The 26,607-nt window shown below is 48.4% G+C and overlaps 2 protein-coding genes across 2 annotated transcripts; both read right to left on the bottom strand.

Moving 5' to 3' along the window:
* Positions 1-10,322: 10,322 nt before the first annotated feature.
* LOC114898878 (glutathione S-transferase Mu 3) lies at positions 10,323-13,174 on the bottom strand. The gene is made up of 8 exons (XM_029229019.1): positions 13,102-13,174; positions 12,648-12,723; positions 12,243-12,307; positions 11,407-11,488; positions 11,229-11,329; positions 11,010-11,105; positions 10,810-10,920; positions 10,323-10,509 (listed from the first exon to the last, which is right to left on the bottom strand). The coding sequence occupies exons 1-8, from the start codon at positions 13,147-13,149 to the stop codon at positions 10,411-10,413; spliced, it is 678 nt and encodes a 225-aa protein (XP_029084852.1). The 5' UTR covers positions 13,150-13,174; the 3' UTR covers positions 10,323-10,410.
* A 2,535-nt stretch (positions 13,175-15,709) lies between these two features.
* EPS8L3 (EPS8 like 3) lies at positions 15,710-25,924 on the bottom strand. Its single transcript, XM_029230268.1, has 18 exons — positions 25,894-25,924; positions 25,671-25,735; positions 23,794-23,952; positions 23,360-23,509; positions 23,216-23,271; positions 22,677-22,816; positions 22,474-22,589; positions 22,092-22,212; positions 21,945-22,006; positions 21,643-21,717; positions 21,174-21,322; positions 18,107-18,188; positions 17,828-17,862; positions 17,144-17,327; positions 16,830-16,958; positions 16,452-16,525; positions 16,032-16,159; positions 15,710-15,780 (listed from the first exon to the last, which is right to left on the bottom strand). The coding sequence occupies exons 1-18, from the start codon at positions 25,922-25,924 to the stop codon at positions 15,710-15,712; spliced, it is 1,827 nt and encodes a 608-aa protein (XP_029086101.1).
* Between the last annotated feature and the right edge of the window lie 683 nt (positions 25,925-26,607).

Here is a 26,607-nt window from a genome sequence, read left to right as displayed (position 1 = left end):
CACTCTCGCCACTTTTATTCAACATAGTTTTGGAAGTCCTAACCACAGCAATCAGACAAGAAAAAGAAATAAAAGGAATCCAGATTGGAAAGGAAGTAAAACTTTCACTGTTTGCAGATTACATGACACTATACATAGAAAATCCTAAAGACACCACCAGAAAGCTAGTAGGGCTCATCAATGAATTTGGTAAAGCTGCAGGATACAAAATTCATACACAGAAATTGCTTGCATTTCTATACACTAACAACAATCAGAAAGAGAAATTAAGGAAACAATCTCACTTACCATCACAGAGAAGAGAATAAAATGCCTAGGAATAAACCTGCCTAAGGAGGCAAAAGACCTGGACTCCAAAAACTATAAGACACTGATGAAAGAAACTGAAGATGACACAAATGGATGGAAAGATATGCCATGTTCTTGGATTGGAAGAATCGATACTGTTAAAATGATCATACTACCCATGGCAATCTACAGATTCAATGCAATCTCTATCAAATAATCAAGGGCACGTTGCACAGAACTGGAACAAAAAAATTTTAAATTGGTATGGAAACACAAAAGACCCCAAAAAGCCAAAACAATATTGAGAAAGAAGAATGGAGCTGGAGGAATCAGGCTCCCTGACTTCAGATTACACTACAAAGCTACAGTAATCAAAACACTGTGGTACCGGCACAAAAACAGAAATACAGATCAATGGAACAGGATAGAGAGCCCAGAAATAAACCACTTATGGTCAATTAATCTATGACAAAGGAGGCAAGAATATACAAAGGAGAAAAGACAGTCTCTTCAATAAGTGGTGCCGGGAAAACTGGATAGCTACATGTAAAAGAATAAAATTAGAACATTCTCTAACACTATATATAAAAATAAACTCAAAATGGATTAAAGACATAAATACAAAACCAGATATTATAAAACTCTTAGAAGAAAACACAGGCAGAACACTTTTTGACATAAATTGCAGCAATACTTTTTGGATCCATCTCCCAGAGTAAAAGAAACAAAAGAAAAAATAAACAAATGGGACCTAATTAAACTTAAAAGCTTTTGCACAGCGGAGGAAACCATAAGCAAAACAAAAAGACAACCTATGGGAGGGGAGAAAATATTTGCAAATGATGAGACTGACAAGGGATTAATTTCCAAAATATGCAAATAGCTCATACAGCTCAATATAAAAAAACAAACAACCCTATCAAAATATGGGCAGAAGACCTAAGTAGATATTTCTCCAAAGAAGACATACAGATGGCCAATAGGCACATGAAAAAATGTTCAACATCACTAATTATTAGAGAAATGGAAATCAAAACTGCAATAAGGTATCATCTCACACCAGTCAGAATGCCCACTATCAAAAAAATCTACAAATATTAAGTGCTTGAGAGGGTGTGGAGAGAAGGAAACCCTCCTACACTGTTGTTGTGAATGTAAATTGGTGCAGCCTCTATGGAGAACGGTATGCAGCTTCCTTAAAAAACTAAAAATAGAGCTATCATATGATCCAGCAATCCCACTCCTGGGCGTATATCCAGAAAAGATGAAAGCTCTAATTCGAAAAGATACATGCACCCCAATATTCATAGCAGCACTATTTACAACAGCCAAGATACGAAAGCAACTTAAATGTCCACCAACAGATGAATGGATAAAGAAGATGTGACACACACACACACACACACACACACACACACACACACACACACACTGGAATATTACTGAGCCATAAAATAGGAAATAATGTCATTTTCAGCAACGTGGATGGACCTAGAGATTATCATACTAAGTGAAGTAAGACAGGGAAAGCTAAATACCACATATCACTTATATGTGGAATCTAAAAAATGATACAAACGAACTTATTTACAAAAGAGAAACAGATACGCAGGCATAGAAAACAAACTTATGGTTACCAAAGGGGTAAGGGTGGGGGCAGGGAGGGATAAATTAGGGAGTTTGGGATTAACAGATACACACTACATATATAAAATAGATAAACAACAAGGACCTACTGTATAGCCCAGGGAACTATATTCAATATCTTTTTATAACCTATAATGGAAAAGAATTGAAAAAAAAGAATGTGTGTTTGTGTATAATTGAATCACTTTGCTGTACACCTGAAACTAACACAACACCATAAATCAACTATACTTCAATTTTTAAAAAAGACATGAGAGAGCGGGAAAAAATGCCCAGATCAAAAATAAATCTGACATGAAGAAAATAAAGTCTAGTAGAGCTAAAAGTTAATGAAACTGGTAAGATAAGTCAGTAAATGTTTTTGGCTTTTCGGGCCATATGGTCTCTGTGACAGTTGGTCCCCTTAGCAGCCATAGACAATACATAAATGAATGGATGGAGCTGTATTCCAACAGAACTTCAAAAACAGGTGGCCTTAGTTTCCCTACTCATGATTTAGAAGCTCAAGTTAAAAGGGTATAGCTACGTTAAAGCTTAAATCTTAGATTTGAAATGTAAAAGGTGATTATCAAGGAAAAAAGGAGCAAAATAACTCAATCCTTAAAAAAAGAAGGAATATGTGATAATGAAGTCAGTTGCAAATGAAGTTTTTCTAATCATTGTGGTCAAAATTATAAAAGGTAAAGACATACATTTTAAAGTCTGGGGTAGAAGCAGTAGAATGTATGTACTTCAAACTGAGGCAACCAAAAAAGATGAATTTCCTTGTGGTTGGGATCTGGCAGAGTTCTTAAGACTTGGGATTCTTTGGCACCTCATGGCAGTGCTCCTACACCATTCAATGTGCACCTTTCCCTCTGGAACGAGAAAACAAGACACATTCTGAGAACATGGCTGCCTGCATTGGGGTATCCTCCATTGACCTGTAATTACCTGCTGTTAATTACAAGTTCCATGCCTAGTATTCCTCCATTATCATTGTATCAGCAGAGAAAGATGAAGCTGATAGAGATCCCAAGCCAGCAGCCTACAGAAAATGGAAGTTTAGTCTTCCTTCATGTCCCATGGGGAATAGTTCAGGCTGTTGAGGCAGTTTTGCTCCATGAAGTTATTCAGGAACTCAGGCTCCTTCCATCCTGTGGCTCTGCCATTCGTAAGGCTGCTTCCTCATTTCCTTGGTTGCAGCTCTATCATGAGTATGGGAAAGAAAATAGAGCAAACCCAAGGAAGCAACTTCCCATTATACAAGTGAGGCAGAAGTTGCAAACATCACAAGTGATCACATTCCATTTGTGATCAGTTGTGTGGCTTTACCTAGTCACAAGGGTAGACACATATTTCAACAGAAGAATAGATTTGGTGGACAGCTGCAGTCTCTCCCACTCCCAGGAGACTGAGGATTAAAGGTTAAACTCAAGCAGAAACCTTGGGTTTAAGCCAGTGGTTTCAAGCAGGTACGATAGAGACTAAGGTATTAAAGGTAAGATGTTTATCTTCAGATAGACCTAAGGGGAGTGGCATATCCTTTAGTGTTCCTTCTTGCTGAAACAGGAAAATAATTTTTTAGAGGTATCAAGTAGCTCACTGAATCCCTGGGAGGGCCAAGGAGTTGGCATTGGAAGCTGGGTAGCTAGGAAGTGTGCCTAACCACAAGTGGGACTGTCCTAGAGACAACCCCACAGCCATTGCTGGGCACAGACACTGGGACTCCTAACCCTGACATGTGGCACTGGAGGCGAATGTGTCACCACTGTTGCCTCCAAAATCCTGATCCCTCCACCGCTACCCATGCCAGATAAATTCTCAGGGCCTGCCTCTTTGGAACTGAGGTCCTGTACCACCGTGTGCAGTTAACAGAGCCTGGGTCACAGGCCCATGCCTCAGCCACAAGGGAGGCTGGAAGAGCAAGTGAGTTAGTTAGGGTTTTAAGTTCTGCTGTATATAACTAAATAATAACAGTGGCTTAAATAGGACAGAAGTTTATTTCTCATGTGAAAGAAGATCTGGAGGTAGATAGTTAAGCACTGAGAATGTTGGCTTCGTAGTAGGTTTAGTGACTTAGTTTCTTGACTTTATGCTTCATCATCTTCAGCAGGTGTTTTCCATTCTCTATGTCACCTCATAGACACAAAACGGCTGCTAAAGCCCTGCCACATCTGTGTTCCCGACAGCAGGAGGGAGAAAGAGGAATGGGGCTTGCTCTTTCCCTCTTAAAGAAACTTCCTGATAGTAACACATAACACTTTTATTTATCTCATTGGCTAGAACTTAACCATTTTGGAAATGATGTCTTCCTGGGAAGTAACATGCCCAGCAGAAGTGGAGATTCTGTGACAACAGAAGATGGGGAGATGGGATATCAAGTGTCAACTAGCAATCTTTTACCTTGGGGAGGTGGGACCTATAATGTGAGAAATTCCCCACCTATAAGAATGATGTTTAAAAGATGCAGAGGATAGATGCCTAACAGAAACATAACCTTTTCCACACGTGCATTTCCAAACAATCATCCCTACAACCACCACAAGACACTCATGCAACCACCCCTGTACAAACAAAAACAAGTGCACCCTCTTTCACCCAAAACAGGAACCACCCAAAGTGTCATCAACTACTGCATCCAGTTCCAAGTTTGGCATCTCGGGGTGACATTCAGATTGATATTTTGAAAATGACAGACTAAAGCATAATGTCAGTGACTTCCAGTTCATCCCATATGAAATAGTAAGGGAATGGGAGGTGTAAAACAGGGAAAATTAAGCGAGCTCTATAACTTAATAGAAAACAGCCTGCACTCAGATTTGCAGATAAGCTGTTTTGCATTTATCTACAATGCTTATAGGACGTCCTTCTTTGGTGAGAGGATTCCAAAGAGATGCTGCATAATAAGGCTTTTATACTAAACATTGATACCTGCAAACTAAAATTACTCCCTGGATCGGCTCTTGTGTCCATCCCTCTGGTGACCCCACTTCCAGGTTCATGATCGTCCCACTTTATTAGTCTACCACCTGATTGATAACAGACACAGAGACCAGCCTGCTCTACATGGTAACTCAAGACTTGGAAGCAAAGAAGAGGGTCCAGTCCTGGTGGATTCCAGAACATGCCCATTGTCCTATTCCTATTTAATCAGATCTGGCTTTTCCCAGACTCTCCTTGGTGGGGTAGTCACACCCCCTGAAAAAGCATAGTCCTGCCTAAAACGCCCAACAGCCACTCTGCATTTCCTACATTCTTCTACTTTTCTTCCCATTTTAAACATAATTTTGGAAGGAAGCAGATATAGTTTCAGTCACAGTTCAAAAAAAAAAAATCTGTTAATACAGTTGGAAACATTACACCACAAAAGATAATCTCTCATTTTCCCTCCAACTTCTCACACAGCATGAACATTATCCTGTTTATCCTATTCCCACCCCTCGCCACCACTGTAAATACCCGCTCTAATGACAGTAACCTCAGGTTGGCCCTGGGTCTCCGTGTGTCCTCTGCACCACAGCACCTATTCATTTGAAATTCAAACATACTCACATCTATATAATCTTTTCTTCTGGATTTAAATCTCACGTGTGAAGCACCTATAGTTATTTCTATTGAAACCCCCCCAAAAACACTAAAAGCTCATGCCTGTTGGTCCTCAGCAATGTTTCATTACAATTTGGCCTAAGCAAGGAGCATGCCAGACCACGAAATCTCATCACCCACCCTCCAGACTCAGAGTTCTTTGCTGATCCCTGGGACCTCCCTGAACCTGAACTTCTGTGCTGACTCCAAGCACTTCGGCCATCTGCTTCAAGAACAGGGCATTTCGTGTTGTGTTGTCTCCCAACCAGAACAGAGAGAAATTTTTAAAGTTCCTTGAGAGCATGAAGCACTTTTCTGAAGCAAACTCTTCTTTTCTCCTTCCATTCTCATTAGAAGGAAGGGAATCAATGCATCATTGCGTCTACTTTGTGTCAGGCTCTATACAAGCTCCAAATTAAAAAAAAAAATTGGCTTAAGTCACAGTCCCTGCTCTCAGGCAACGTACAGTTTACCGGCAGAGACAGACATTTAAACCAGCAATTAGAGTTCAGTGTGGAAAGTGCTGATGGAGGAGAACACTGAATCCTGTAGGAACAGGGATTTTAAAAGTCAGTGCATTTAAATTAGCTGGGGGGAGGTGGAGGAATGTCCGGCAGGATAAACCAAACCCCAGTGGCTTAATGCATATTTATTTCTTGCTTATGCTTCACGTCCACTGTGGTCAACAGGCCCTGGTTTTCATGGTCTGTCAGAGACCCAAACTGATGGAGGCTTCTGCTTGGCACCTGCTCTCAGTCATGACAGCAGTTGGAAGCAGATATGGCCACTCCCACACTGGCTTTTAAAGCTTCTGCCTAGAAAACGTGTATAATTTCCACTGCATTTAATTGGCCAAAGCAAGTCAGAATGTTACACGTAAGTTCAAGAGGGTAATGAAGCTTCCCTAAAAGGAAAACAATCAGAAATCTTTGGTGACCATCACTAATGCTTCCCACAAGGGTTATCAGCTGTGGCTCCTCTAGGCAGGGGCTTCTCAGCTTACCTTACACAATGAATAGGCATTAGGCAGGCTTAGCTGGCCAGAGCAAAAGCATTCCAGGCAGGGGGCACAGCAAGTCCAAAAGCGCGAAGATAAAAGAGAACATGGTGCTTCTGGATAATTTATATTTACAAATTTATATAGCGTCCATCCATTCTAAATGTTTTAAAAACACTGGCTTACTCCTTACAAGGTCCCAGTGAGGGAGGGTTCATTTGTCAGAGAAAGTACAGAGGCACAGGAGGCCAGAGTTTACTGTAGCAGAGCCAGGACCCGAACCCAGGTAGCCTGACTAGAGTCTAGGGAATTCAGAAAAGCTAGAACCCAGCGCTCCAGGGCACAGAAAGAGGCAGGCGCCTGCCAAGAGATGTAGCTGGAAAGGAAGCAGAGGCCAGGTTATGATGAATTTTGTAAACTGGAGGAGATTGTCTTTTTCCCAAGGCCTAAGAAGCCATTAGCCATATTCAAGCAGGGGAGTGACATGAGCAAGCCTGCACATTAGAAAAATCACTGGCTAAATGTCACTTCCTTCCCTCTCCCCTACCATCCACCTGAACTCCTTAAATCCCTTTGTATCCACATGGCTCATTGTGCCACCTAGTCCTGCAGCTGAAGGATAAGGAAAATGCAATTTCTGTACCAAGTCCAGGTGTTTTCATAAGCCCTTAAACTGTCTTTAAAGGCAGATCCATGCCCATACACATCAGAGTCCCTCACTCCACCCATCCCATCAATGAAGTAACTCTACAAATTTTTCTTGAATCACATAAGTTATTTCCTTCTGAACTGGAAATGCCTTAATCCAGTTGCTTAACAATGAATACAAATGAATTTCCCTAATACTTTTTGGGGAACTCCTCCACCAAATTCAATTCAGCTATCACAAGTTTTTTGTTTTAAAAAGTTCTTATTGACGCTACTTGCACAAACCCATTACTAGACTACTAGTTTCACACTTGTGCGATCTCTGCGCCTCTGGGATGATAGGGCATCCACTTCCCTTCTTTCCTTGAAGGGAACCACTGTGAGAGTGTTCTCTTCTTGTCCGTCTTAGAATTAGAGTTAGGGGCAGTTGAGACCTGGGGGAGCCACATCTCCTGTGGAATGGATCTGGTCCTGTGACCTTCCCAGCTTTCTTGGTTTTGGATAACCGTTAAATGGATTTTCCCTAACAAACATAATGACTAGAAAAATTTGGAACATGTGATTTTTCTACAGTCTATCTGGAATTCAGGTGCAATATGGACCTATGCTTTTAAAACCTCTCCTTTACAATTGCCATGGTGCTCTCTTCTGTCATCACTTTTTCCCAGGACTCTTTTCTCAGGGGACTGCAAGGCCAATTTCCCATTTCCTTGCCTCTTCCCTGTGGTGAACAGACTCTAAAATGGCCCTCATAATTCCACCTTCTGGTACTCAACGATCTTGTGAAATCCTCTCCCCCTGAGTGTAGGCAGGACCTATGATTTCTTCTAATAAACAGCAGCAGAAGTAATGGGATGTCATTTCCTTGATTATATTACATAGGACTGTAGTGTCCCTCTTGCCAGGAGACTCTTTCTACCTTACTGGGTTTGGGGAAGCAAGGTCATCTTTGTTGGGTCACAGGATATGATTTGAATTTTAGAAGATATTGACAAATTGTCCTCCAAAGTAGCTATACCAATTCACAAGTTCACCAGCAAGAAATCCTTATCAATTTCCCAAGCTTTGCCAACACTTCACAAACTTTAAGTTTGTTCATCTGAAAAATGGTCCTCTTACTGGTATAATTTGCAGTTTCTTGGATTATAAACATTTTTAAAACTTTCTTTGGCTATTAATAGTTCTATTTCCATAAATCATCTGTTCATAGATTTTTGTCCTTTTTAAAAAAAACTGAGTTGCCTCCACAATGAGGTATCACTTCACACCAGTCATAATGGCCATCATCAAAAAGTCTACAAATAATAAATGTTGGCGAGGATGTGGAGAAGAGGGAACCCTCCTACACTGAAGGTGGGAATGTAAATTGGTGCAGCCTCTATGGAGAACAGTACGAAGGTTCTGCAAAAAACTAAAAATAAAGTTACCATATGATCCAGCAATCCCACTCCTGGGTATATATCCAGAAAAGACAAAAACTCTAATTCAAAAAGATACATGCACCCCAGTGTTCATAGCAGCACTATTTACAACAGCTAAGACATGGAAGCAACCTAAATGTCCACTGAAAGGTGAATGGATAAAGAAGACGTGGTATATAGACACAATAGAATATTACTTAGCCATAAAAAAGAATGAAATAATACCATTTACAGGAACATGGATGGACCTAGAGATTATCATACGAAGTGAAGTAAGTCAGACAAAGACATATATATCATTTATATGTGGAATCTAAAAAATATACAAATGAACATATTTACAAAACAGAAACAGACTCACAGACATAGAAAATAAACTTATGGTTACCAAAGGGGAAAGGCAGTGGCAGGGGATAAATTAGGAGTTTGGGATTAACAGACACTCACTAGTATATATAAAATAAACAGTAAGGACTTACTGTATAGCATAGGGAACTATATTCAATTAAAAAAAAAAACACCTGGGCTTCCCTGGTGGCACAATGGTTGAGAGTCCGCCTGCCGATGCAGGGGACACGGGTTCGTGCCCCGGTCCGGGAAGATCCCGCATGCCGCGGAGCGGCTGGGCCCGTGAGCCATGGCCGCTGAGCCTGCGCGTCCGGAGCCTGTGCTCCGCAACGGGAGAGGCCACAACAGTGACAGGCCCGCGTACCGCAAAAAAAAAACCCCAAAAAAACCCAAGTTGCCTTAATGAGAGTTCTTTACATGGTCTCTATACTGGTCCTTTATCTCACTTGTCATTTCGTCACAAAAAATTTTTATGTGGAATAATGTTGAATTTGTAAATCTTTCCCTTTATAGCTTTTTAAAATGCCTTAGAGAAATGTTTCCTACCCTATGATTCCAAACATTCATACGTTTTCATTAATACTTTATGTTTAACACTGGGCCTTAAACTCCAGGTGACTTAATTTTAGTGAATGATATGAAGTAAGGGTCTATTATTATTATTTTTAATAAATTTATTTATTTCTATTTATTTATTATTTTTGGCTGTGTTGGGTCTTCATTGCTGCGCGCAACCTTTCTCTAGTTGTGGTGAGTGGGGGCTACTCTTTGTTGTGGTGTGCAGGCTTCTCATTGCGGTGGCTTCTCTTGTTGTGCAGCACGGGCTCTAGAACGCATGGGCTTCAATAGATGCAGCGTGTGAGCTCAGTAGTTGTGGCTCACGGGCTCTAGAGTGCAGGCTCAGTAGTTGTGGCACACGGGCTTAGTTGCTCTGCGGAATGTGGGATCTTCCCAGACCAGGGCTCGGATGCATGTCCCCTGCATTGGCAGGCGGATTCTTAACCACTGCGCCACCAGGGAAGCCCAGGGTCTATTATTTTTAATTGCTAAGTAACGGTCCCACTCCTATATATTGGTTAGTCTACCAGTTTGAAATATCATCTTTATCACATATATAAGGGTCTGTTTCTGAACTCTAGTTCTGTTGAGTTCATAGTACCACACAGTTTTACTTATCTTCACCAGGTCTTCACAGGGGCTCTAGTCTCATTTAATACACTTGTCATCTACAGCCGTGCAATCTCACCTTTATTTCTAGTACTCTGAAGGGCTGGGCAAGAACCTCTAGCCCTTGAACTCAGGTGTGGGGTGGGGGAATGTCAACGTTGCAGTGATTGAAATAACATGTCCTTACTCTCCTTTGGCCTTTACTCCCAAGAGACATCCAGCTGGACACCAGTAACCGCAGTGCTATTTATTGAAAAGAGCAGAGAAAGTACAGGCCCCCCTAGGGACAGGATGGAACAAAACAAGCAGTGCAAGTATGCCTCCTGCTCAGCATATTCTCTTGTTGCCCCACTGGGCCATCTTGTTGTTGATGGGCATCTTAAGGAAGCGGTCAGACTGCATGTAGGCAGCTATTTTCTCCAAGGCCTGAAGGGAAAGCACACCAAACCTTACAAAGACTCTAACCCAGCCAAAAGCCCCATTCCAAAACAGCAACACTCACATGCTGCCTGACTCCACCCCCAAGCCCCTCACCCCTGCCATTTCTTGTAGACAGTGCCTTCAAGGTATAGAAGGCAGGGCCTTCCCAAGACTTAAAGGCTTAGAGGTGTCCAACCTTGATCCCTTTAGGCAAAAGCTGGTGTTGGGCAAGAATCTACCACAATGGGGTCCCTTGCGGCCCGGGGGGAGTCTGTTTTTGTAAGAGAAAGGTGCAGGGAGCATCACCTCAAAACGGCACATGAAAGCCTTCAGATTTGGAAATTCATCCAGGCACGTGGGCTCAAAGATATGGTTCTGATCTAACACATCATAGGTGAGGAAATCCACGAAGGTGAGCTAGAGGAACGATAAGATCATCAGGTCTGGGGAGTTCATTAACACCTGCAGAGATAGAAAGGGATCCCCTCCTTTTCCTTTCTTCCTACCTTTTCCCCTGCAAACCATGAGTATTCCCCCAGGAACAAGGAGAACTGTTTCAGTTGTCCAGGTAGCTGTTCCAAGTACTGAGGCTTCAGTTTTTCCTGGGAGAGAAGTAAAGGGAAAGTGAGAATAGCTGTCATCGTCTGCATGCGAATGGAGCAGAAATAACACTTGGGTTCCTCAATGCTCCTTTTTCTTGATGCCTTCCTGCTGAGGAAACTCACGTGGTCAGCGTTGTAGCAGAGTTGTATCAGTTGCATGCGAAAATCCATTATTTGGTTCTCCATCATGTCCACTCGAATCTTTTCTTCTTCAGTCTCACCACCTGTAGGCCAAATAGTCATTTGGCCTTATCCACCCCCAGGTGAGCAGCCCTCACCTCACCAGCCCTACCCCACTCACACATATTGTGCTTGCGGGCGATATAGCGCAAGATGGCGTTGCTCTGGGTGATCTTGTTCTTACCGTCCATGAGATAGGGCAGCTGGAAGGAAAAGGAAAGGCCAAATGAACAACCCGACTCTCTCTTGCCTACCTGCCTCTCTCTCCTGGGAAAGATAAGACTTGCAGGGAAGTGAACAGTAGAGAGAAGATGCTGTGTCAGGAGAAAGAAGAGAGTAAGTAAAAGTTAGTAACTGAGTCCACACCTGATTCTAGACAGGGGTGCTTAATCTGTGTGTGTGTGTGTGTGTGTGTATGCGTATGTGCACGCCATGGACGCTTTTTTTTTTTCTTAATTATTTATTTTTGGCTGCATTGGGTCTTCGTTGCTGCACGCAGGCTTTCCTTAGTTGTGTCTAGCGGGGGCTACTCTTCGTTGCAGTGTGTGGTCTTCTCATTGTGGTGGCTTCTCTGTTGTGGAGCACAGGCTCTAGGCGTGTGGGCTTCGATAGTTGTGACACATGGGCTCTAGAGCACAGGCTCAGTAGTTGTGGCCCACGGGCTTAGTTGCTCCGTGGCATGTGGGATCTTCCCAGACCAGGGCTCGAACCCATGTCCCCTGAATTGACAGGCGGATTCTTAACCACTGCACCACCTGGGAAGACCTGGACCCTTTCTTAGAATAAGGTTTTTAAATGCATAAAGCAAATTACATATATTTACACGATTTATATAATATTAAAAGAACAAAATTGTAAGAGTAATATGTGCCTATGAATGCATTAAATAGCAAGAGGAAAGGAGCAAGGATATACTTGAAGGCCTTCCCTTCTGTCCCCTCTTCTAAAGCCACTTACGTTAGGAAAGTCCAGGTCTAGTTTGAATTTCATATCCAGCCACTGGCTTTTATCATAGTCAGGAGCTGTAAGAGAGAGAATGAAGTGGGATCCAACCTCCTTAATATCCGACCTGAGGAGAGTGGAAAGATCTAAAGACACACCCTAATTCCAATACCTCACATACCTAGACCCCCAAAGCTTAACTATTACTCATAAAGTGTTAAGACAGGGTTGGGCTATGGCAGAGAGAGAATCCCCAGATCTCTCCCCACACTGGACACAGCAGAGAGCTCCCAGGTGATTGGGGCATAAGTCCCATCCGACCTCGTCGTGATGCCACCCTCAGGGCAGAAGAAGACAGGGACATTTGGAGGGCCTGCTCGGCTTAGCGCGGCGTCGCACTGCCACCCAGAGGGGCATTACCTTCCCCGCACGTGTATCTTTTCTCTTCATAGGCTGTATCCGTGAACTCCAGGAGCATGCGGATGGCATGCGCCAGCTGGGGAGTAAAAAAGCTCCCCGTCAGCGTCTGCACAGCTCCCAACGGCACCACCAAACCACGCCCGCCAATGCCCCGCCCCCTTCCGGCCCACGGTTGCCCAGACGCTGCATCCCGCCGAGCGGGTAGTTAAACGGCTCCTGAGACCTGTCCTCAGCCCCTCTCCCCCAGGCCAGCGTGTCCAGAGGCGGGGCAGGGGTCGGCCTCCGCGGCCCGGGAGCTCGGCTGGGGCCGGCCGCGCTGCGTTAAGCGTCGCGGCGTAGGAAGTTTGGCCCCCGAGTATAACCCCTTCTCTCGGAGACCACTGACCGTGAGCCCCCGGCCACCTCCGCGTCCGTCTACCAGACCGAGCGGCTTGGCAATTGAGACGGCACTCACCCCGCGAATATCCCAGTAACCCAAAATCATGGTTGACTTCGACGACATCCCGTTACTCCGTGCGTGCCTTCGCGGACTGGGGATAGATGGCCAACGGGAGGGGCTTTATACCCGACGTACGTAGGTGGCACCAACGTGCGCGCCTGACTCCGCCCCCACCGTCGTCTTCCCCTCCCCCCAGTGGCCACGCGCAGGCGCGACTGCTACAGTCCCTGGGGTTGGGGGCGGACCGTCCCCGGGCTAGGCAGGGGAGGAGGGTGACCCGGACCTGGGTTTGGATCTCTGCATTCTCCACGCGTGAAGCGGAACTGTGTTTGTTTACTAGTGCCAATTAGGGTGGGAGGAGCCCTAACAGCCTAGGCGGTGAGGGCCCTGGTTACCCCCGGAGAGTGCGATTCATGCCATAAATATTTATCTAGCGGGTGTGGGGGGTTTGGGGGGAGGTGGGCAAGAACCTGGAGGTGACTGAGACTGACCACCAGGGAATCTCTGTCTTTGGCGTGTGCATTGAGGATGGATGGAGAGGAGTTCGGAGCTGCTCGTTAGGTGTCTGGCCTGGCCTCTACAGCACAGCTACTTAGAACACAGAGTCCCTGTGTTCTAAGACCCCCTAGCCTGGGTTTGGGAACTCACATTTCCCCCTTAGTTTGGCTGAAGCAAAGATGAGACTTGTTTTTTTGTTTTTTTTCTTTTTTGCGGTACGCGGGCCTCTCACTGTTGTGGCCTCTCCCGTTGTGGAGCTCAGGCTCCGGCTCAGCGGCCATGGCTCACGGGCCCAGCCGCTCCGCGGCATGTGGGATCTTCCCGGACCGGGGCACGAACCTGTGTCCCCTGCATCGTCAGGCGGACTCTCAACCACTGCGCCACCACGGAAGCCCAGATGAGACTTTTTAAAAGGACAGTTCACTAAAAGAAGAAAGGAGAAAAGTACAAACACATTGGGACAGACGCATTTATAATGCCTGATTTCTCCTCCTAAGATAACAGGCCAGTTACAAATGAACTTGGGTATAAGACTAACACTTAAGGAACACCTATGATATGCTAGTCAATAGTCTAGGTATTTCACGTATGTTACTAATTTATTGCAATTTAAGATTATTGAGGCCTGGAGAAGTTGGGTAAGTTGCCTTCCTAGGTTCAAGTTTCCATGGGTGGCCTGGGATTCAAACCTAGGTCTGTCAGCCCAATTTGTGCTAGTTCCTTTGCACTTGGATATCCAGACAGTCTCACCTCATCTCAGTCCTTGCTGGGAAATCTGGGGAGCATACTTTTTTTTAATCTGGTTCTGGAGGGTTTCCCTGTTTCTAGGACTCCTTCAGCTCCATGAAGCCCCAGAAGGCAATGTATCAATATCTCCTCTCCCCCGTTCCCCCAAATTAACTTTTCTGGTTAACTTTTGCCCTTGAAAGTCAAACCTTAAGGGTCTCACTTTTGTTCTATTTTGTGAGGGAAGATGTTTGCTTTCTTAGTCAGTGTTATCAGCTAAGAGAGATGATTTTTGGAGGCCAGGAACTTGAGGGGATGACATAGGCAGTCGAAAAATACAATATTCTGGCAGTGTTAGGGTCATGGACAAATTCAATTAAGAGAGACTAAGGGAACATCTTAAGGACCCTTAATCCATAAGTATATCAAGCCTTATCTGTAGACTAAATCAATGAAAGTACAACCTGTTTTGTAGGGAGGGCAGTCTGTGACAGTTCTGAGATTAAAGAAGGCTATGTATACTAAATATTAGAAGCCACAGACAGTACAGGCTCTTCACTTAACGTTTGAGAGAAAAGGAAGCCAGAGAGTGAAATGACTTGCCAGAGTTCACACAGGCAGTCCAGTGTTCCAGTCCAGCGTTCCCTACGCTCTGCCACTAAAGAGACAAGCTGGGGAGGGGGCTCAAATTTAGCTCACCCAACAGGAGGGGACAAAAGTATTAGAAGAGAAAGTTGCCAAGTAGAGCGTGGACCACCTGACATGCTTTTTCAGTGCGTCTCTGGATCATCAGCCAGTATGGCTGATCAAAACCTACCACTGTCAGCCCCGGTACTCCTTGCTCCTGTGAAGAGTTGTGTCCTCAGCTGTGCTGGGTGCCTTGGAATATACTGGAAGAAGTGTACACAGAAGGATAAAGATGTCAAGGATAGCCTTATTTTGGAGTTTGTTTAGAAAGTAAGGAGAGCTTGGACCATAATTCTCAAATTCTGGCTCAGCTCCAGTGAATTCCCGCTCACATTCAGTCTGGCCCAGTGATGGATGTAGGGCTGCTGCTGTTTCATGCCCAGTGTCCCAGCTCTTCCTGACTCTCTGCCTTTGGCCCCCATCAGGGCCAGAGGAAGCTGCAAGAGAGGCACATGACAAGCTTGAAGATACTTTTATTGGGGAGGAGGGGGGCTAAACAGAGTCCTGACAAACCTAGGCTTAAGTGCTCCAGGCTCAGGAAAGAGATGCAGTAAATAGGTGGCAACGGGGGAGAGCTCTCAGCACAGCGAGAAGGGGCACCATTTGTCTCATCCCCTGGGCTTGCTCATCTTCTTTGCTGTGTGAGCTGGGGTGTGGGGTTCGCTGCAACCTGGGGACCTGAAAGAAGAATTCTCGGGGCTCTAAAGAGTTATCAGATCTGCCATCTTGCTTGTGAGAAAGTCTTGGTCTTGGAGGTGTTTGAGTTGCTGCCTAAGGGTTCATCTGAGGAAAGAAAAGGTTGAGGTGAGGCTGGTGGCAGGTGAGGGACCCCAGAGCTGATGCCAACAATCAGCTAGGAGCTTCAAGGCATGCCTGAGCACATGAAATCAAGCCCCTGGGGGACTGTCCTGTGGCCAGACCTGACACATTGAGTGCCACCCCAGGGTTGGGGCTGCTGGCTTGTCCACCTGACACTCTCACTCAGGGATCATCCCACATTTCCAGTGGGGGTCAGGATCCCAGGGTGGCCTCACCCCCAGCATCCTTCTGACAGCCTCCAGCCGTGCCAGGACCTTTGGGGCCTCGTGGGGACACAGCATCTGTAGCTCCCCAGGTCTCATGTGAAGCAGCTGGCGCCCGGGCATGGACCCGAGAGTCTTCACTGTGCTGGGAACAGAAACATCAGAAACTGTCAGTGGTGGGGCGGAAGGACTGGGCCTGGGTGTCTGTGTGGAGAAGGGGCTGTTTGGGCTTGGAGACTGGGGTGACAGAAGAATTCACAGAAAGGGTATCTGGAGGCCAGGGAGTAAGATAAACATATTGGCTGAAACTAATTTCATAGCTCCTGAGGTTGAAGGGAGAAGTGCCCTGGAAGAGACTCTTGTGATGGGGAGGGGTGCCTGATTATTATCTGAGCCCTTTACAGAGGTAAAACCATGGGACTTGGCACTCACAAAGTGGAGAAGTTCTCTGCCTGCAACCAGGCTGTGACCTCCTCAGGCCTTGAGCTAAGTCGAAGCCCTGGAGCCTAGAATCAGGGGAAGTGGGGGTCAGAGGCCATCTCATCTCAGAGTCACCTACAGCCACCATCATCTGGGTCCCTTCTCTGGGCTTCCGTCAGATCACTTGTCTCACTCCATGGTTCGCTTGTCTGATAGGCACAAGGCTTGTTCTCTGCTCTGGTCCCACGAATAAACTCAGGATACAGTAAGCGTGTGATAATACTGATTAAGTTGAACCAGGACCATCTCCTCCACTTGTCACTGGATCCTCCCTGCCCCCACCTCTGACTCAGGCTTTATAGCTTCTGAATAGTCTAGGCTGGGTAGTACCGGAGGGAACGACTTGCTCTGGCTTCCAGGGAACCCCGACTGCAGGGGCTCCAGGATGTTGCTGGGGATGTAGCCGCTCCGTCCCATTTCATTCTTCACCAGCCACCACCGCTTACTCTGGTCCAGAACCTGCCAAGAGTCACTCCAGCGGTGACCCAAGCCTCTGTCCGACCAGCCTTGCCCCTCCCCCACCAGGCTTTCTCCCTTCTGGCCCTTCCCCACCTTCCCTCTCCCTCTCTAGGCCACCCACGCCATGCTCCCAGTAGCTCCCACCAACCACCACCTCCTTTTATCAGCTCAAGCCCATGCCTCACCTCCAGTACCTCTCCCTGGACCACAGTCAGTTCCCGTGGGTTCCTAGCTTCAAACTCATATAGGACTTGCATTTTCACGGCTGGCTTGACAGGTCCGGGTCTGGAGGGCACAGGGTGGGGTCCGTGGTTGTGTATCTCCTCTTGAGCAAAGTGCGAGTTGCTCCCTAACCTAGGGCTTCCCCCACTACCCCCGGAGACAGTCAGGATGGCCGGAGAGTGGGGCCTCGGAGACTGGGCCCCTGTCTCAGCCCCAGAGCCCCAGATATCTCCCCCTTGGAGTCTAACGGTGACTTTTGGGCTTCCACAGATTTTGAGGGCAGGTCCTTCTTAGGTGGGCTTGGGGTGTGGGTTTCTATAAGCAGAAGGGGTCTGAAATGTTGATTTCTCAGGACTCTTCCAGCAGTGGAATTTTCTGTATCTGAGCTCTCCTTTGAGCACTTAATACTCAAGCTCTGGGAAATCAGAGGTATGTGTGGGGAGTATTGAAAGAAGAAGGGATTGGAGCCTAGGAAGGTAAAAAACTGCCTCTTCACCCAAGGTAGGGGAGAGATGTGCCTGTACATGTATGTGCCTGGCTAAAAGAGAGCCCGGAGGTCAGTGACATGTAGAATCCACAGATCCACAGGATCAGCCCTGTCCCTCCCTCCCTAGAACCATACGGTCCTGACTAAACCCAGGGCATACCGGAGGGAAGTAGAGTCTTGGTATCTTGAAGGTTCCTGTAGGGGCAGAACAGAGTACGAGCAGGATGTCAGCCAGCGTGGTGGTAGGGAGGTGGGGTGTGAGACCACAGACCCCCCTTGCACACAGCTGCCTCATATCTTCTCACCTGTCTGCCCACCACACAGAACCCACCTACCACTTAGGTGTCACGTGACCATGGTTTGGACTGAGATAGTGGACTGAGAAAGCCCAGCCAGAGACTAGGGCTTTGAATAGGACTCTGTGCTAAGCTCCCCTTACCTCGTAGGAAGGTTCTGGGAGCTGCCAACCGTCATAGAATGTGGGTTGGTAGGGCAGGGGCTCACTGCCTGTCCAGTTGGCCCTGGGGAAAGAACAAGGCTGAGTCCACTCTGTACCAGGCTGTGGGAGGTGGAGAGGGCGGAGATGACAGGGCCTAGCCTGGGGACTTTTCTAGGTAGTGGAGGACGTGGCCCACGTGCACTGATCAAAGGCCCCAGGACACCCACATAGGAGCGAACAGCTAAGCATGTGCAAATCCCACAGTGCAGGTATCCATGGGCCAGCCTCACCTCTGCCCGTGAAAGCGCAGACATATCAACACCAGAAGAGATGAGTACTTTATCTCACTGATGGGGGGTTTGACCGAAAGTGGTAGAACCGCAGAGCATTAGGGCTGGAAGACCCCCGCGGGGTCTAACTGGTTATAGTTCCCAGCAGCAGATCTCTTTCTAGCGGGTTAGTACGTGGAACTCCGCCTTGTGATCCCAGCACAGCACTCTGGCTGGCTCTAGGGTGGGAGCTGGTACTTGCCACTCAGCCTCCCCCTCACCCATTGCCTAGCACACAGGAAGAGCAGCACACTGTTGGTGGTCCCCAGTCATGCTCTGCTTGCCGGCCTGGGGAATGCCAAGTCCCCTCTTCGAGGAAGTCCCCTCCCTACCACTCGGAGGCAGAGGTGAATGCTTCCTCTTTGCACTGCTGCTGAACTCCAGACACCCTGGATTATTGTTCCTCTCACGCTGAATTGCACATGATTCTCACATGTCTGTATTTCTTACTTACGTTGAACTCCTTGAGAGCTGTATCCATAGTACAGTGCATGGGACACAGGAGGCAGCTAATTTATTCAACGGGGACAAGTAAATGATTCCCCCTTCTGAATCGTTTTTATCGGCTCCTTTTCTTTGCCCTAAAAACATGCTCAGGTCTTCCCTTGACTCTGTTACTGTGCCCTTTAAGCTGTCATTCTATTCCCTTATCTTTGTCCAGTTTTTTGAGGACGTGTCCATATGCCCTGCCTACATTTTCTTACCTCTGGTTCTTTCATTATGCCTTGCAACCTGACTTTTACCTTTGCCATTGCTCTGTTGAAACTAGTTCTTCTAAAGTCCTGATAATCTGACTGCCAGATCCAGTGGCCTTGTATGGTCTATATCCTTCTGGATTACCACAGAATTTAGTGTTATTTATAGTTTTGGGTCAGTTTGCCTAAAATCAAATAACCTGAATAAAATTTACCTGAAATTTAACTATTTTGAGAGTTTTTACAACTCTTTAGCTATTCTATTTTCTGTGTTTCTGTCTTTCATCTCATTCATTCGTTCATTTTTGGTTACTTTAAGAAATGAGAAAACATCTTAGGCCACATCTGACTTAATTTTATATTTAAAATAATAAACAGAGTCAGAAAATAGAATAGAGGTTACCAGGGGGCTGGGAAAAGAGAGGAGTGGGTACAGAGTTTTGGTTGATTGTGTAATGGGTACAGAGTTTCTGTTTGGGATGCTGAAAATTTTTTGGAAATGGATAGTGGTGATGGTTGTACAACACTGTTAATGTACTTAATGGCATTGAATTATACACTTAAAAATAGTTTAACTAACTTTTATCCTATGTATATTCTACCACAATAAAAGAAATTGATTACATTAAGTTATAATTTATGTCTTTGGATGAATTGGACACAAAAATCCTTTAATGGGGCTGAATTGGAAAAAAAAAGAACCTGCTCATTAGGCAAAAAGAATCCTAGAACCACTGGTTTTTTTCCCAGTTGATTTCTCTTTCTAAAACCCTCTTCTTGGACTTCCCTGTTGGCACAGTGGTTAAGAATCCGCCTGCCAATGCAGGGGACATGGGTTCGATCCCTGGTCCGGAAAGATTCCACATGCCGCGGAGCAACTAAACCTGTGCTCCACAACTACTGAGCCTGCGCTCTAGAGCCCGCGAGCCACAACTACTGAGCCCGCGTGCCACAACTACTGAAGCCGCGCGCCTAGAGCCCGTGCTCCGCAACAAGAGAAGCCACCGCAATGAGAAGCCTGTGCACCACAACGAAGAGTATCCCCTGCTCGCCGCAACTAGAGAAAGCCTGCATGAAGCAACGAAGACCCAACACAGCCAAAAAGAAATAAATAAATTTATATAAAAAACCCCAACCCTCTTCTCTCTTGGTTTTCACGCTTCTGCTTTTTTGTTTCTCCTTTTAACTCTCTGGAATTTCTCTTTGCCTCCTTAACCATGTTTCCTTTCACCACCTTGAAGTTTCTCCAGGCCCTTCTCTCATGGGGAGAGCAGACCATGCTTGTTAAAGTGAGCTCTGGGGCTCCCACCACAGTGCTTACCTCCAGGTGGCCCCAAATATCACTTCTGTACTGACTGTTCTCAAACTCCTGTAGCCAGGTCGGACCTCTCCCCCAAAGCCCAGGCCACCCTGTCTCTGTGCAGGTTCCATTGACACCTCAGCTCAGCATATCCGAGCTGGCTGCCATCAATTTGCCCTTGCCGCCCAACTGCCCATCTCACAGTTCCACCCACGTGGAATATCTCTTTCTCTCTTAGCTCCTTGGCTGCTGGGTTGCAACTCTTATTGATGTTACATTTGCAGCATCTCTTACATCAGTAATTGTTAAAATCTGGGCAGGAATTGAGACAGAGTTTTCATTTTGTCCTTGACAAAAATGAGAAAAATTTTAGTAGAAGGTTGCCAACTCTCCTTCCTTGGGGAGAATTGTTCTTTTTTCTGAAATAATGCTTTCCTTCAGTGGTGGGTGATGGTAAGTGGTGGTTTTGTTTTGTTTTCATTGTTTGTACTTAGCCTAATTAAAAGTTGGACACTCCAGGTAGAGTCCTTCAATTTGTTTTGAGATATTTCATAGAATAGAGGTTACCAGGGCCTGGGGAGTGGGAAGAATGGGTACAGAGTTTTGTTTAATTGTTTAATGGGTACAGAATTTCTGTTTGTTTTAAGACACAATGTAGAGCCTGCCACCTCCTGCCCTGTGTGTCCTGCCCTATGCCCCCACGTCCCTTGCCTCTGATTCAGTTAGGCTTTGTCGTCACTTACTGGCTGGTGGTCCAGGCTATGCCCAGCCACTTCCAGAGGTTACTCTCAGGTGGGCTTAGACAGGACTGCAGCAGATCAATGGCCTTGGTGGTGAGGAGGGGTGAGATGACTTGGACTGCTAGGCCAGGCTCAGGGCACTGCTCCAGGATCTGGGGAGGGACAGAAGGTTTCAGGAAGCCTGGGCTCTTGCGGGGCCAGACAGGAGTGGGGAAGGGCCCGGGGTCCCTGGCTTCCCACTTTTGCAATACCACGTTGCCCCAGGCCTGCTCCTTCCTGTCCCCACTGGTGTCCTTGGGGTTAAGGACAGTGCATAGTGGGGATGGCGTCTTGGGGTCAAGGAGAAGAATGTGCTGAGGTGAGCAAGGGGCAGATCCACAGACTCCCTCTGCCCCCTACCTCCCACCCAGGCCTCTGTCTCATCTTAACTTCAGCATGTCCCTCTGCACCACCCTGTCCTCCCCCGACTCACGGAGTTCAGAGTTTGGAAGAGGAGGTGTACGAACGCAGGGGCGCTTGTATCCTGCAGCATCATGGCCAGCTTTCCCTGAGGATACAGGGCGAAGCCTCTTACCACCCTTCCTCCCACTCTACTTTCACCAGGACCCCAGGGCCCCATTGTTCTGGGCCTTGATGGGGAGCCTGGCATTTCTCCAAAAGTCCCAAGAGTGGGGAGAAGCTGGAGAAGCTTGGGATGTCCATGAGACAAGAGAGGAGGGGACTGCTGAGGTGGGGTGGGGGGAAGGGCTGGGGAACTTGTGGGGAGCCACATACCAGGAGGTTGAAGCTGCACTTGATCTTCTGGAAGCAGTCGATGTAATGTGCCTCTGTTATCCCTGAAGAAAGAAGTGGGAAGGTGGCGGGTCACAGATCATCCCAAGACTCTCCCCCGACTCCTCTCCCCTGGCCCTCAACACTCACCCCCCTGATGCTTTATCTTTTTCTTCCTCTGTTTCTTCTTGTTATGACTGGTGTTTGACTGGTCCTCCTTCAGCTTTTCCATGAATAGCTCGATGTCTCTTAGGACGTGGCTCAGCACCTCCTGGACCCCAAACAACCCATGGTCTGAGTGGGCAGTTAGGCCCACCCTGGAACTCCCAACCCTGACCCCCCGCTCCCTCCTACCACAAGCCTGAGCCTCAGGCCCAGCCCAGGGTCTGACCAAGGCTCCGTGTCCCTCCTCAGCCCAGGCCCTGCCTTGGTCATCCTGGCACCTGGCTCCTTGGGGTGATGGAGACGACTGGTGTCCTCCCTTGGGCCAGGACCAAAAATCCTCAAGGAGCCCAAGACAGTCTGCAGTTACCTTATCCCGTTCTGGGTCCCCAGGGGATGGGGACCTCCTCGAAGGAGGCAAAGTGAAGGCACTTGAGTTTTGGATGATGGAGTGGTGTGGCAGGGGCCTTGGGGTTGGTGGTGTGTCTGCAATGGAAGGGAACCATGGCCCAGAACTTCTTTGACCTTTGATGGGAATCCTCTCCTCCCACTGGCCCCCACGCCCAAGCTTACTGTGCTCTGGGGTCATCCAGTGGTGCTGCTCTGGAGGGGGTCCGCACTCCAGAGGAGGTACCTGCTCCTTAGGGATCGGCCTTTTCAGAAGAGGCCCCCTGCATCTGTCCTGACCTGGGAGAAGGGCTCCGAATCGGGGCCTGTGAGCACATGGTGGGGACACAGCTTTGACAGGGTTCTTGGGACGGAGGCACTGCCCACCCTTCTGCCCCAGGACCCAAGGGTACCACTCCCTCTCTCCAGGAGCCCGACCAGCCCTGCTCCCTTGTCTTCATCTGAAGCCTTCCCTGACTCTCCCCTGCCTCATCTGCCTGCTCTCTGGGGCCAGTTCCTCCCATGTCAGCCTCCGAGGCAAACCTCCAGTGTTCACTGGGCCCCGCCCCAGCCCCTTCCCCATGCCCATCTGTGCCCTATTTCAGCCTGGCCCCTCCCCAGGTCTATGCCTATGTTATTGGGCCACAGGCTCCTGGGCTCCCCCAGATGTGGGGCAGACCTGAGCTCTGAGGTCCTGCTGGTGGGCTGGGGCAGAGGCTGCCTACCTTTGCTCTAGCTCCTCCTCCAGAGCCTTCTGCAGGCTGGTCTTCAGTTGCTCTGCCTGCAGGAAGCAGCAGTCAGACAGGCTGGAGATGGGGGGTCGGGGAGGAGTGGGGGGGTGATGGCTGTTGGATTCCACACCTACTCACCCCCACTTCCTGGCACTGGAGAAGCAGAGTGCTAGTGGCTGGCAGGCCTGAATCCTGCACAGTGATGGACAGGACAGAGTTGTAGGAGCAGGTGTTGAGTGCCACGTCCATGTCCTTGATGCTGTCCAGGCGGTAAGATTCCAGTTCCTCCTGGGCCAGGCAGAGAGGTCAGCTGTGAGGTCACTGAGAGCCAGGCTGACTCCTGGGAGCTCCTGACCTGGGTTGCTCCACCCTTCTAGTGGTCTGGGATGGGGCGTCGTCTCCCCTGATCCCTGTGTCTCTCTGTCCCCCGTTTCTTCCTAGTCCTGGGTATGTATTGTGTATGGGGAGGGGTGGTTGCCATGTGGGACATGCATCGATGGTGTTGCCTGGTGCTTGCTTTCCCATGGCCTGGGTCAGCTATGATCCCTGGCGGGGAATGGTGGGAGGCTGACCTTTGTCTCGATGTCCAGCAGCTGGAGCCAGCCATCCCTGACCTGCAGGAGCAAGTCCTGGCTCCACACCTGGCCCTGAGCATCCATTTCCTGCAGCTTTTGCAGGGCATCCTTGGGCTCCTGGACTCTCTGCATCCCCAGCTTACATGTCAGCAGGTGCTGAGGGGAGAGGAGAAGATGCAGGACTGGGAGAAGGTCTGGAGAAGGGGATCACAGGTGGGAATGCGCAGGGCTGGGGGGTGGGGGAAAGGCAGCAGAGGGAGAAGACATGTCCCTGGCCTCCTTGTTGGGGAGTGCCAGGCCATCCCTCTAAAGCAAACTTCAGGGGCCTGTGTGATGGCCAGAGGCAGTCAGGCTAGGATGGGGCCCCCAAGTCAGGGTCTGAGGGGCTGTAGGAGGGGGTTTAGGACTCTGGAGGAAGGACAGTCATGGCCTTTAACAGTCCAGGCCAGCTGAGGGGGCTAGATCGTGGTAGATGTGGGCTTCAGCTACCCAACAAATAAGTCTGAACTCTTCTGGGTGGGATATTTATAGGATGCTCAAATTCTGTCCCCGGCTTCCTTTGCCCTCTTTGGAATCACCATCCCAGCCTGGTCCATCTCCTCCCTGACCTAGCGTTCCTGTCTCCATGCCTTTTCTCATGCTGTTCCCCCTGCCCAGAAGGCACGTTCCACTTCTGCTAACCCATCATCTCCCAGTCTCTCAGGAAGAAGTCAAGCCCCCCTTCTCCCTGATTCTTGCCCAGGGAGGTCCATACTGACCTCTCTCTCCACTCAGGCCCTTGCCCCCTGCTAGTCTGATCATTGCAGCAGTGTTTTTATCCTTGAGGAGACCCCTCCCTTCTCCTATCCAAACGATGCCTTCACAAGTCACAGTCCTGCTCCTCACCCTCGCCTCCAGGCCCTGGTTGGGGGGAGGTTGTCTGCCTCCTGCCCCTTGATCCCACCACGCCGCCCTCTGCATAGCTCCCAGCTCCTCTCCCAGTTCACACGGCTGGCATATTCAGGAGCTCTGACAACATGACCAAGTGCCCTGGCACCCTGGACATGCCTCTTCTTGCTCTTGCCTGCTAGACCTAACCGAAGCTGGTTCCTAACCCCCGTCCCTCCATGAAGCCCAGTGCTCCTGGGCCCAACCCAGCTGGCTGGGGGGCCCTGACCTCTGCCGCCCTCTGGAGCCCCCAGACGGTTGCTCCAGCATCCCTCGCTGCTTCTTCTGCTTCTTCTCCGGGAGGGCCCTAGATCTACTGCTGCCCAGGGGCGGTTTCTACCCCAGACCTTCAACCTGACCTGGTGTCTTCTCTTCTCTGCCACACCCTTCCAGTCTGAGCTTTCTCTGTGGTGTCAGCAACTCTCCAGGCAACTAGATGTGGCAGATCCAGTGTTGTCTTCCCACGCAGGGCCAGAGCTTCCATTGTAGGCTCTAAGCTGTGCAGGCCTGCCCCGGGGAGCTCAAGCCCAGAAAGCTCCACTCTCAGACAGTGGTCCTTTCAAGACCTCACACAGGGACCGCTAACCTCACACAGTCCTTCCTCCAGCTGTGCCAGATCCTGGGGCAGGGGGTGGACTGGGAGACAGGCGGGGATGGGGTGGTGGCAGGTGCCTCCTGACCCATCCCTCTGCTGCTTGTTCCTGCCCGGGGATAGGACGTCCACCACCTCAACTTCTAGCCTGGCCTTCCCTGCCCATCTTCCTTCCCCACATTTAGCAGATGCTCAGTTAGGCTTGCTGGACCCAAGCCCACCTGCTCTGACTGGGTCAGGCCATTGGCTTCTGTGGCAGAGACTTATCTCAGATAAGTTTTTTTGTCAGGGCAGTGGACACACGGGAAAACTTGGGTTGAATCAGGAAACTGTCTGGGGCCCCCGGGTTACTCACCTCCACCCTGAGCTGCAGGTGGATGGGCTCTGAGGTGAGATTCTGCAAGTACTCCTTCCGGTGCACTGCCGTGGCCCAAAGCAAGGGAGTGGGGGCAGAAGAAGGAGGTGAGACATATACAGCAATAGGGGTTGGTCAGCTTGGCGAGGGAGGGAATGGAGGGCAGGGGGTTCAGGGAGCTCAGTGGGAGGGAACGGGAGAGGGCACTGGAGGGACAGCTTACAGTAAATGGCTCTGCTGCTGGGCCGGGACATGTTGACGCTGCTGAGATGACTCCCTAGAAGCCAAAATGAACGGAAGAGACAGCAGTCAGGGCTGGGGAGAGGGATACCAGTGCAGAGCTGGGCGGGACAGCTGTTGCAGCCCATCCCTGACCCGGGTCAGAGGCTTGGACCACAGGTCTTTCTGGATCCTTCTCCAGATGTACCCTCTGCTGAGGAGCCTTCCGTCTTGGCTGGGCCTTGGAGGCCCCCAGGCAGGCTCCCAGCTTCCCATTATTTGGCCAGTAAAGCTCATTCCAATGGGCTCAGGAAAGCTGGGTGGACAGGAACTTGGGACCAGATCCCATCCTGGGCCTGAGTGTAAAATATGCCAGATGGGTGTGCCTAGCTTCTGGAGGGAAGGAATTAGGGTCAGCAGCCTTCCCTGCCAAAGCAAGCCTCTTGTCCAAGCCTGTTTCAATTCCTCAAATTAGGAGGAGGCCAATGTTGGCTCCTATGCTGGGGACCCGCTCAGGAGGGGTGTATGTGTATGTGTATACACATGCATTTGTATGCACGTATATGATGGGGCTCTGTAGGATGTGTCAGTGATCTGCACTTTCCTGAATGTCTTACTAAATCTTCTGTCTCTTTGCCTTTCCATTCTCTGAACCCTCTTCTCAGAGTCCCTCCCCACACAACCCTTTAAATTCCAGCTCAAGGGAATAGACATTTTT

The sequence above is a fragment of the Monodon monoceros genome, unplaced genomic scaffold (assembly GCF_005190385.1).
Source record: "Monodon monoceros isolate NGI ecotype Baffin Bay Population unplaced genomic scaffold, NGI_Narwhal_1 Super_Scaffold_18, whole genome shotgun sequence".
In the NCBI taxonomy this organism is placed as follows: Eukaryota; Metazoa; Chordata; class Mammalia; order Artiodactyla; family Monodontidae; genus Monodon; species Monodon monoceros.
The sequence above is the reverse complement of the archived record's forward strand: the minus strand, read 5'-3'. Positions and strand labels throughout refer to the sequence as shown.

Excerpts from the sequence above, each read along its gene's own strand:
- LOC114898878 (XM_029229019.1), bottom strand. The coding sequence starts at position 13,149 with ATGTCGTCGAAGTCAACCATGATTTTGGGTTACTGGGATATTCGCGGG. Across the intron at positions 12,308-12,647 it reads AAGATACACGTGCGGGGAAG|CTCCTGACTATGATAAAAGC; the intron begins GTAATGCCCCTC and ends TCTCTCTTACAG. Across the intron at positions 11,489-12,242 it reads TAGACCTGGACTTTCCTAAC|CTGCCCTATCTCATGGACGG; the intron begins GTAAGTGGCTTT and ends TTTTCCTTCCAG.
- EPS8L3 (XM_029230268.1), bottom strand. The coding sequence starts at position 25,924 with ATGTCCCGGCCCAGCAGCAGAGCCATTTACT. Across the intron at positions 23,272-23,359 it reads TCCAGTGCCAGGAAGTGGGG|GCAGAGCAACTGAAGACCAG; the intron begins GTGAGTAGGTGT and ends TGCTTCCTGCAG. Across the intron at positions 16,526-16,829 it reads AGAGCAAGTCGTTCCCTCCG|GCTCCAGGGCTTCGACTTAG; the intron begins GTACTACCCAGC and ends CCCTGATTCTAG.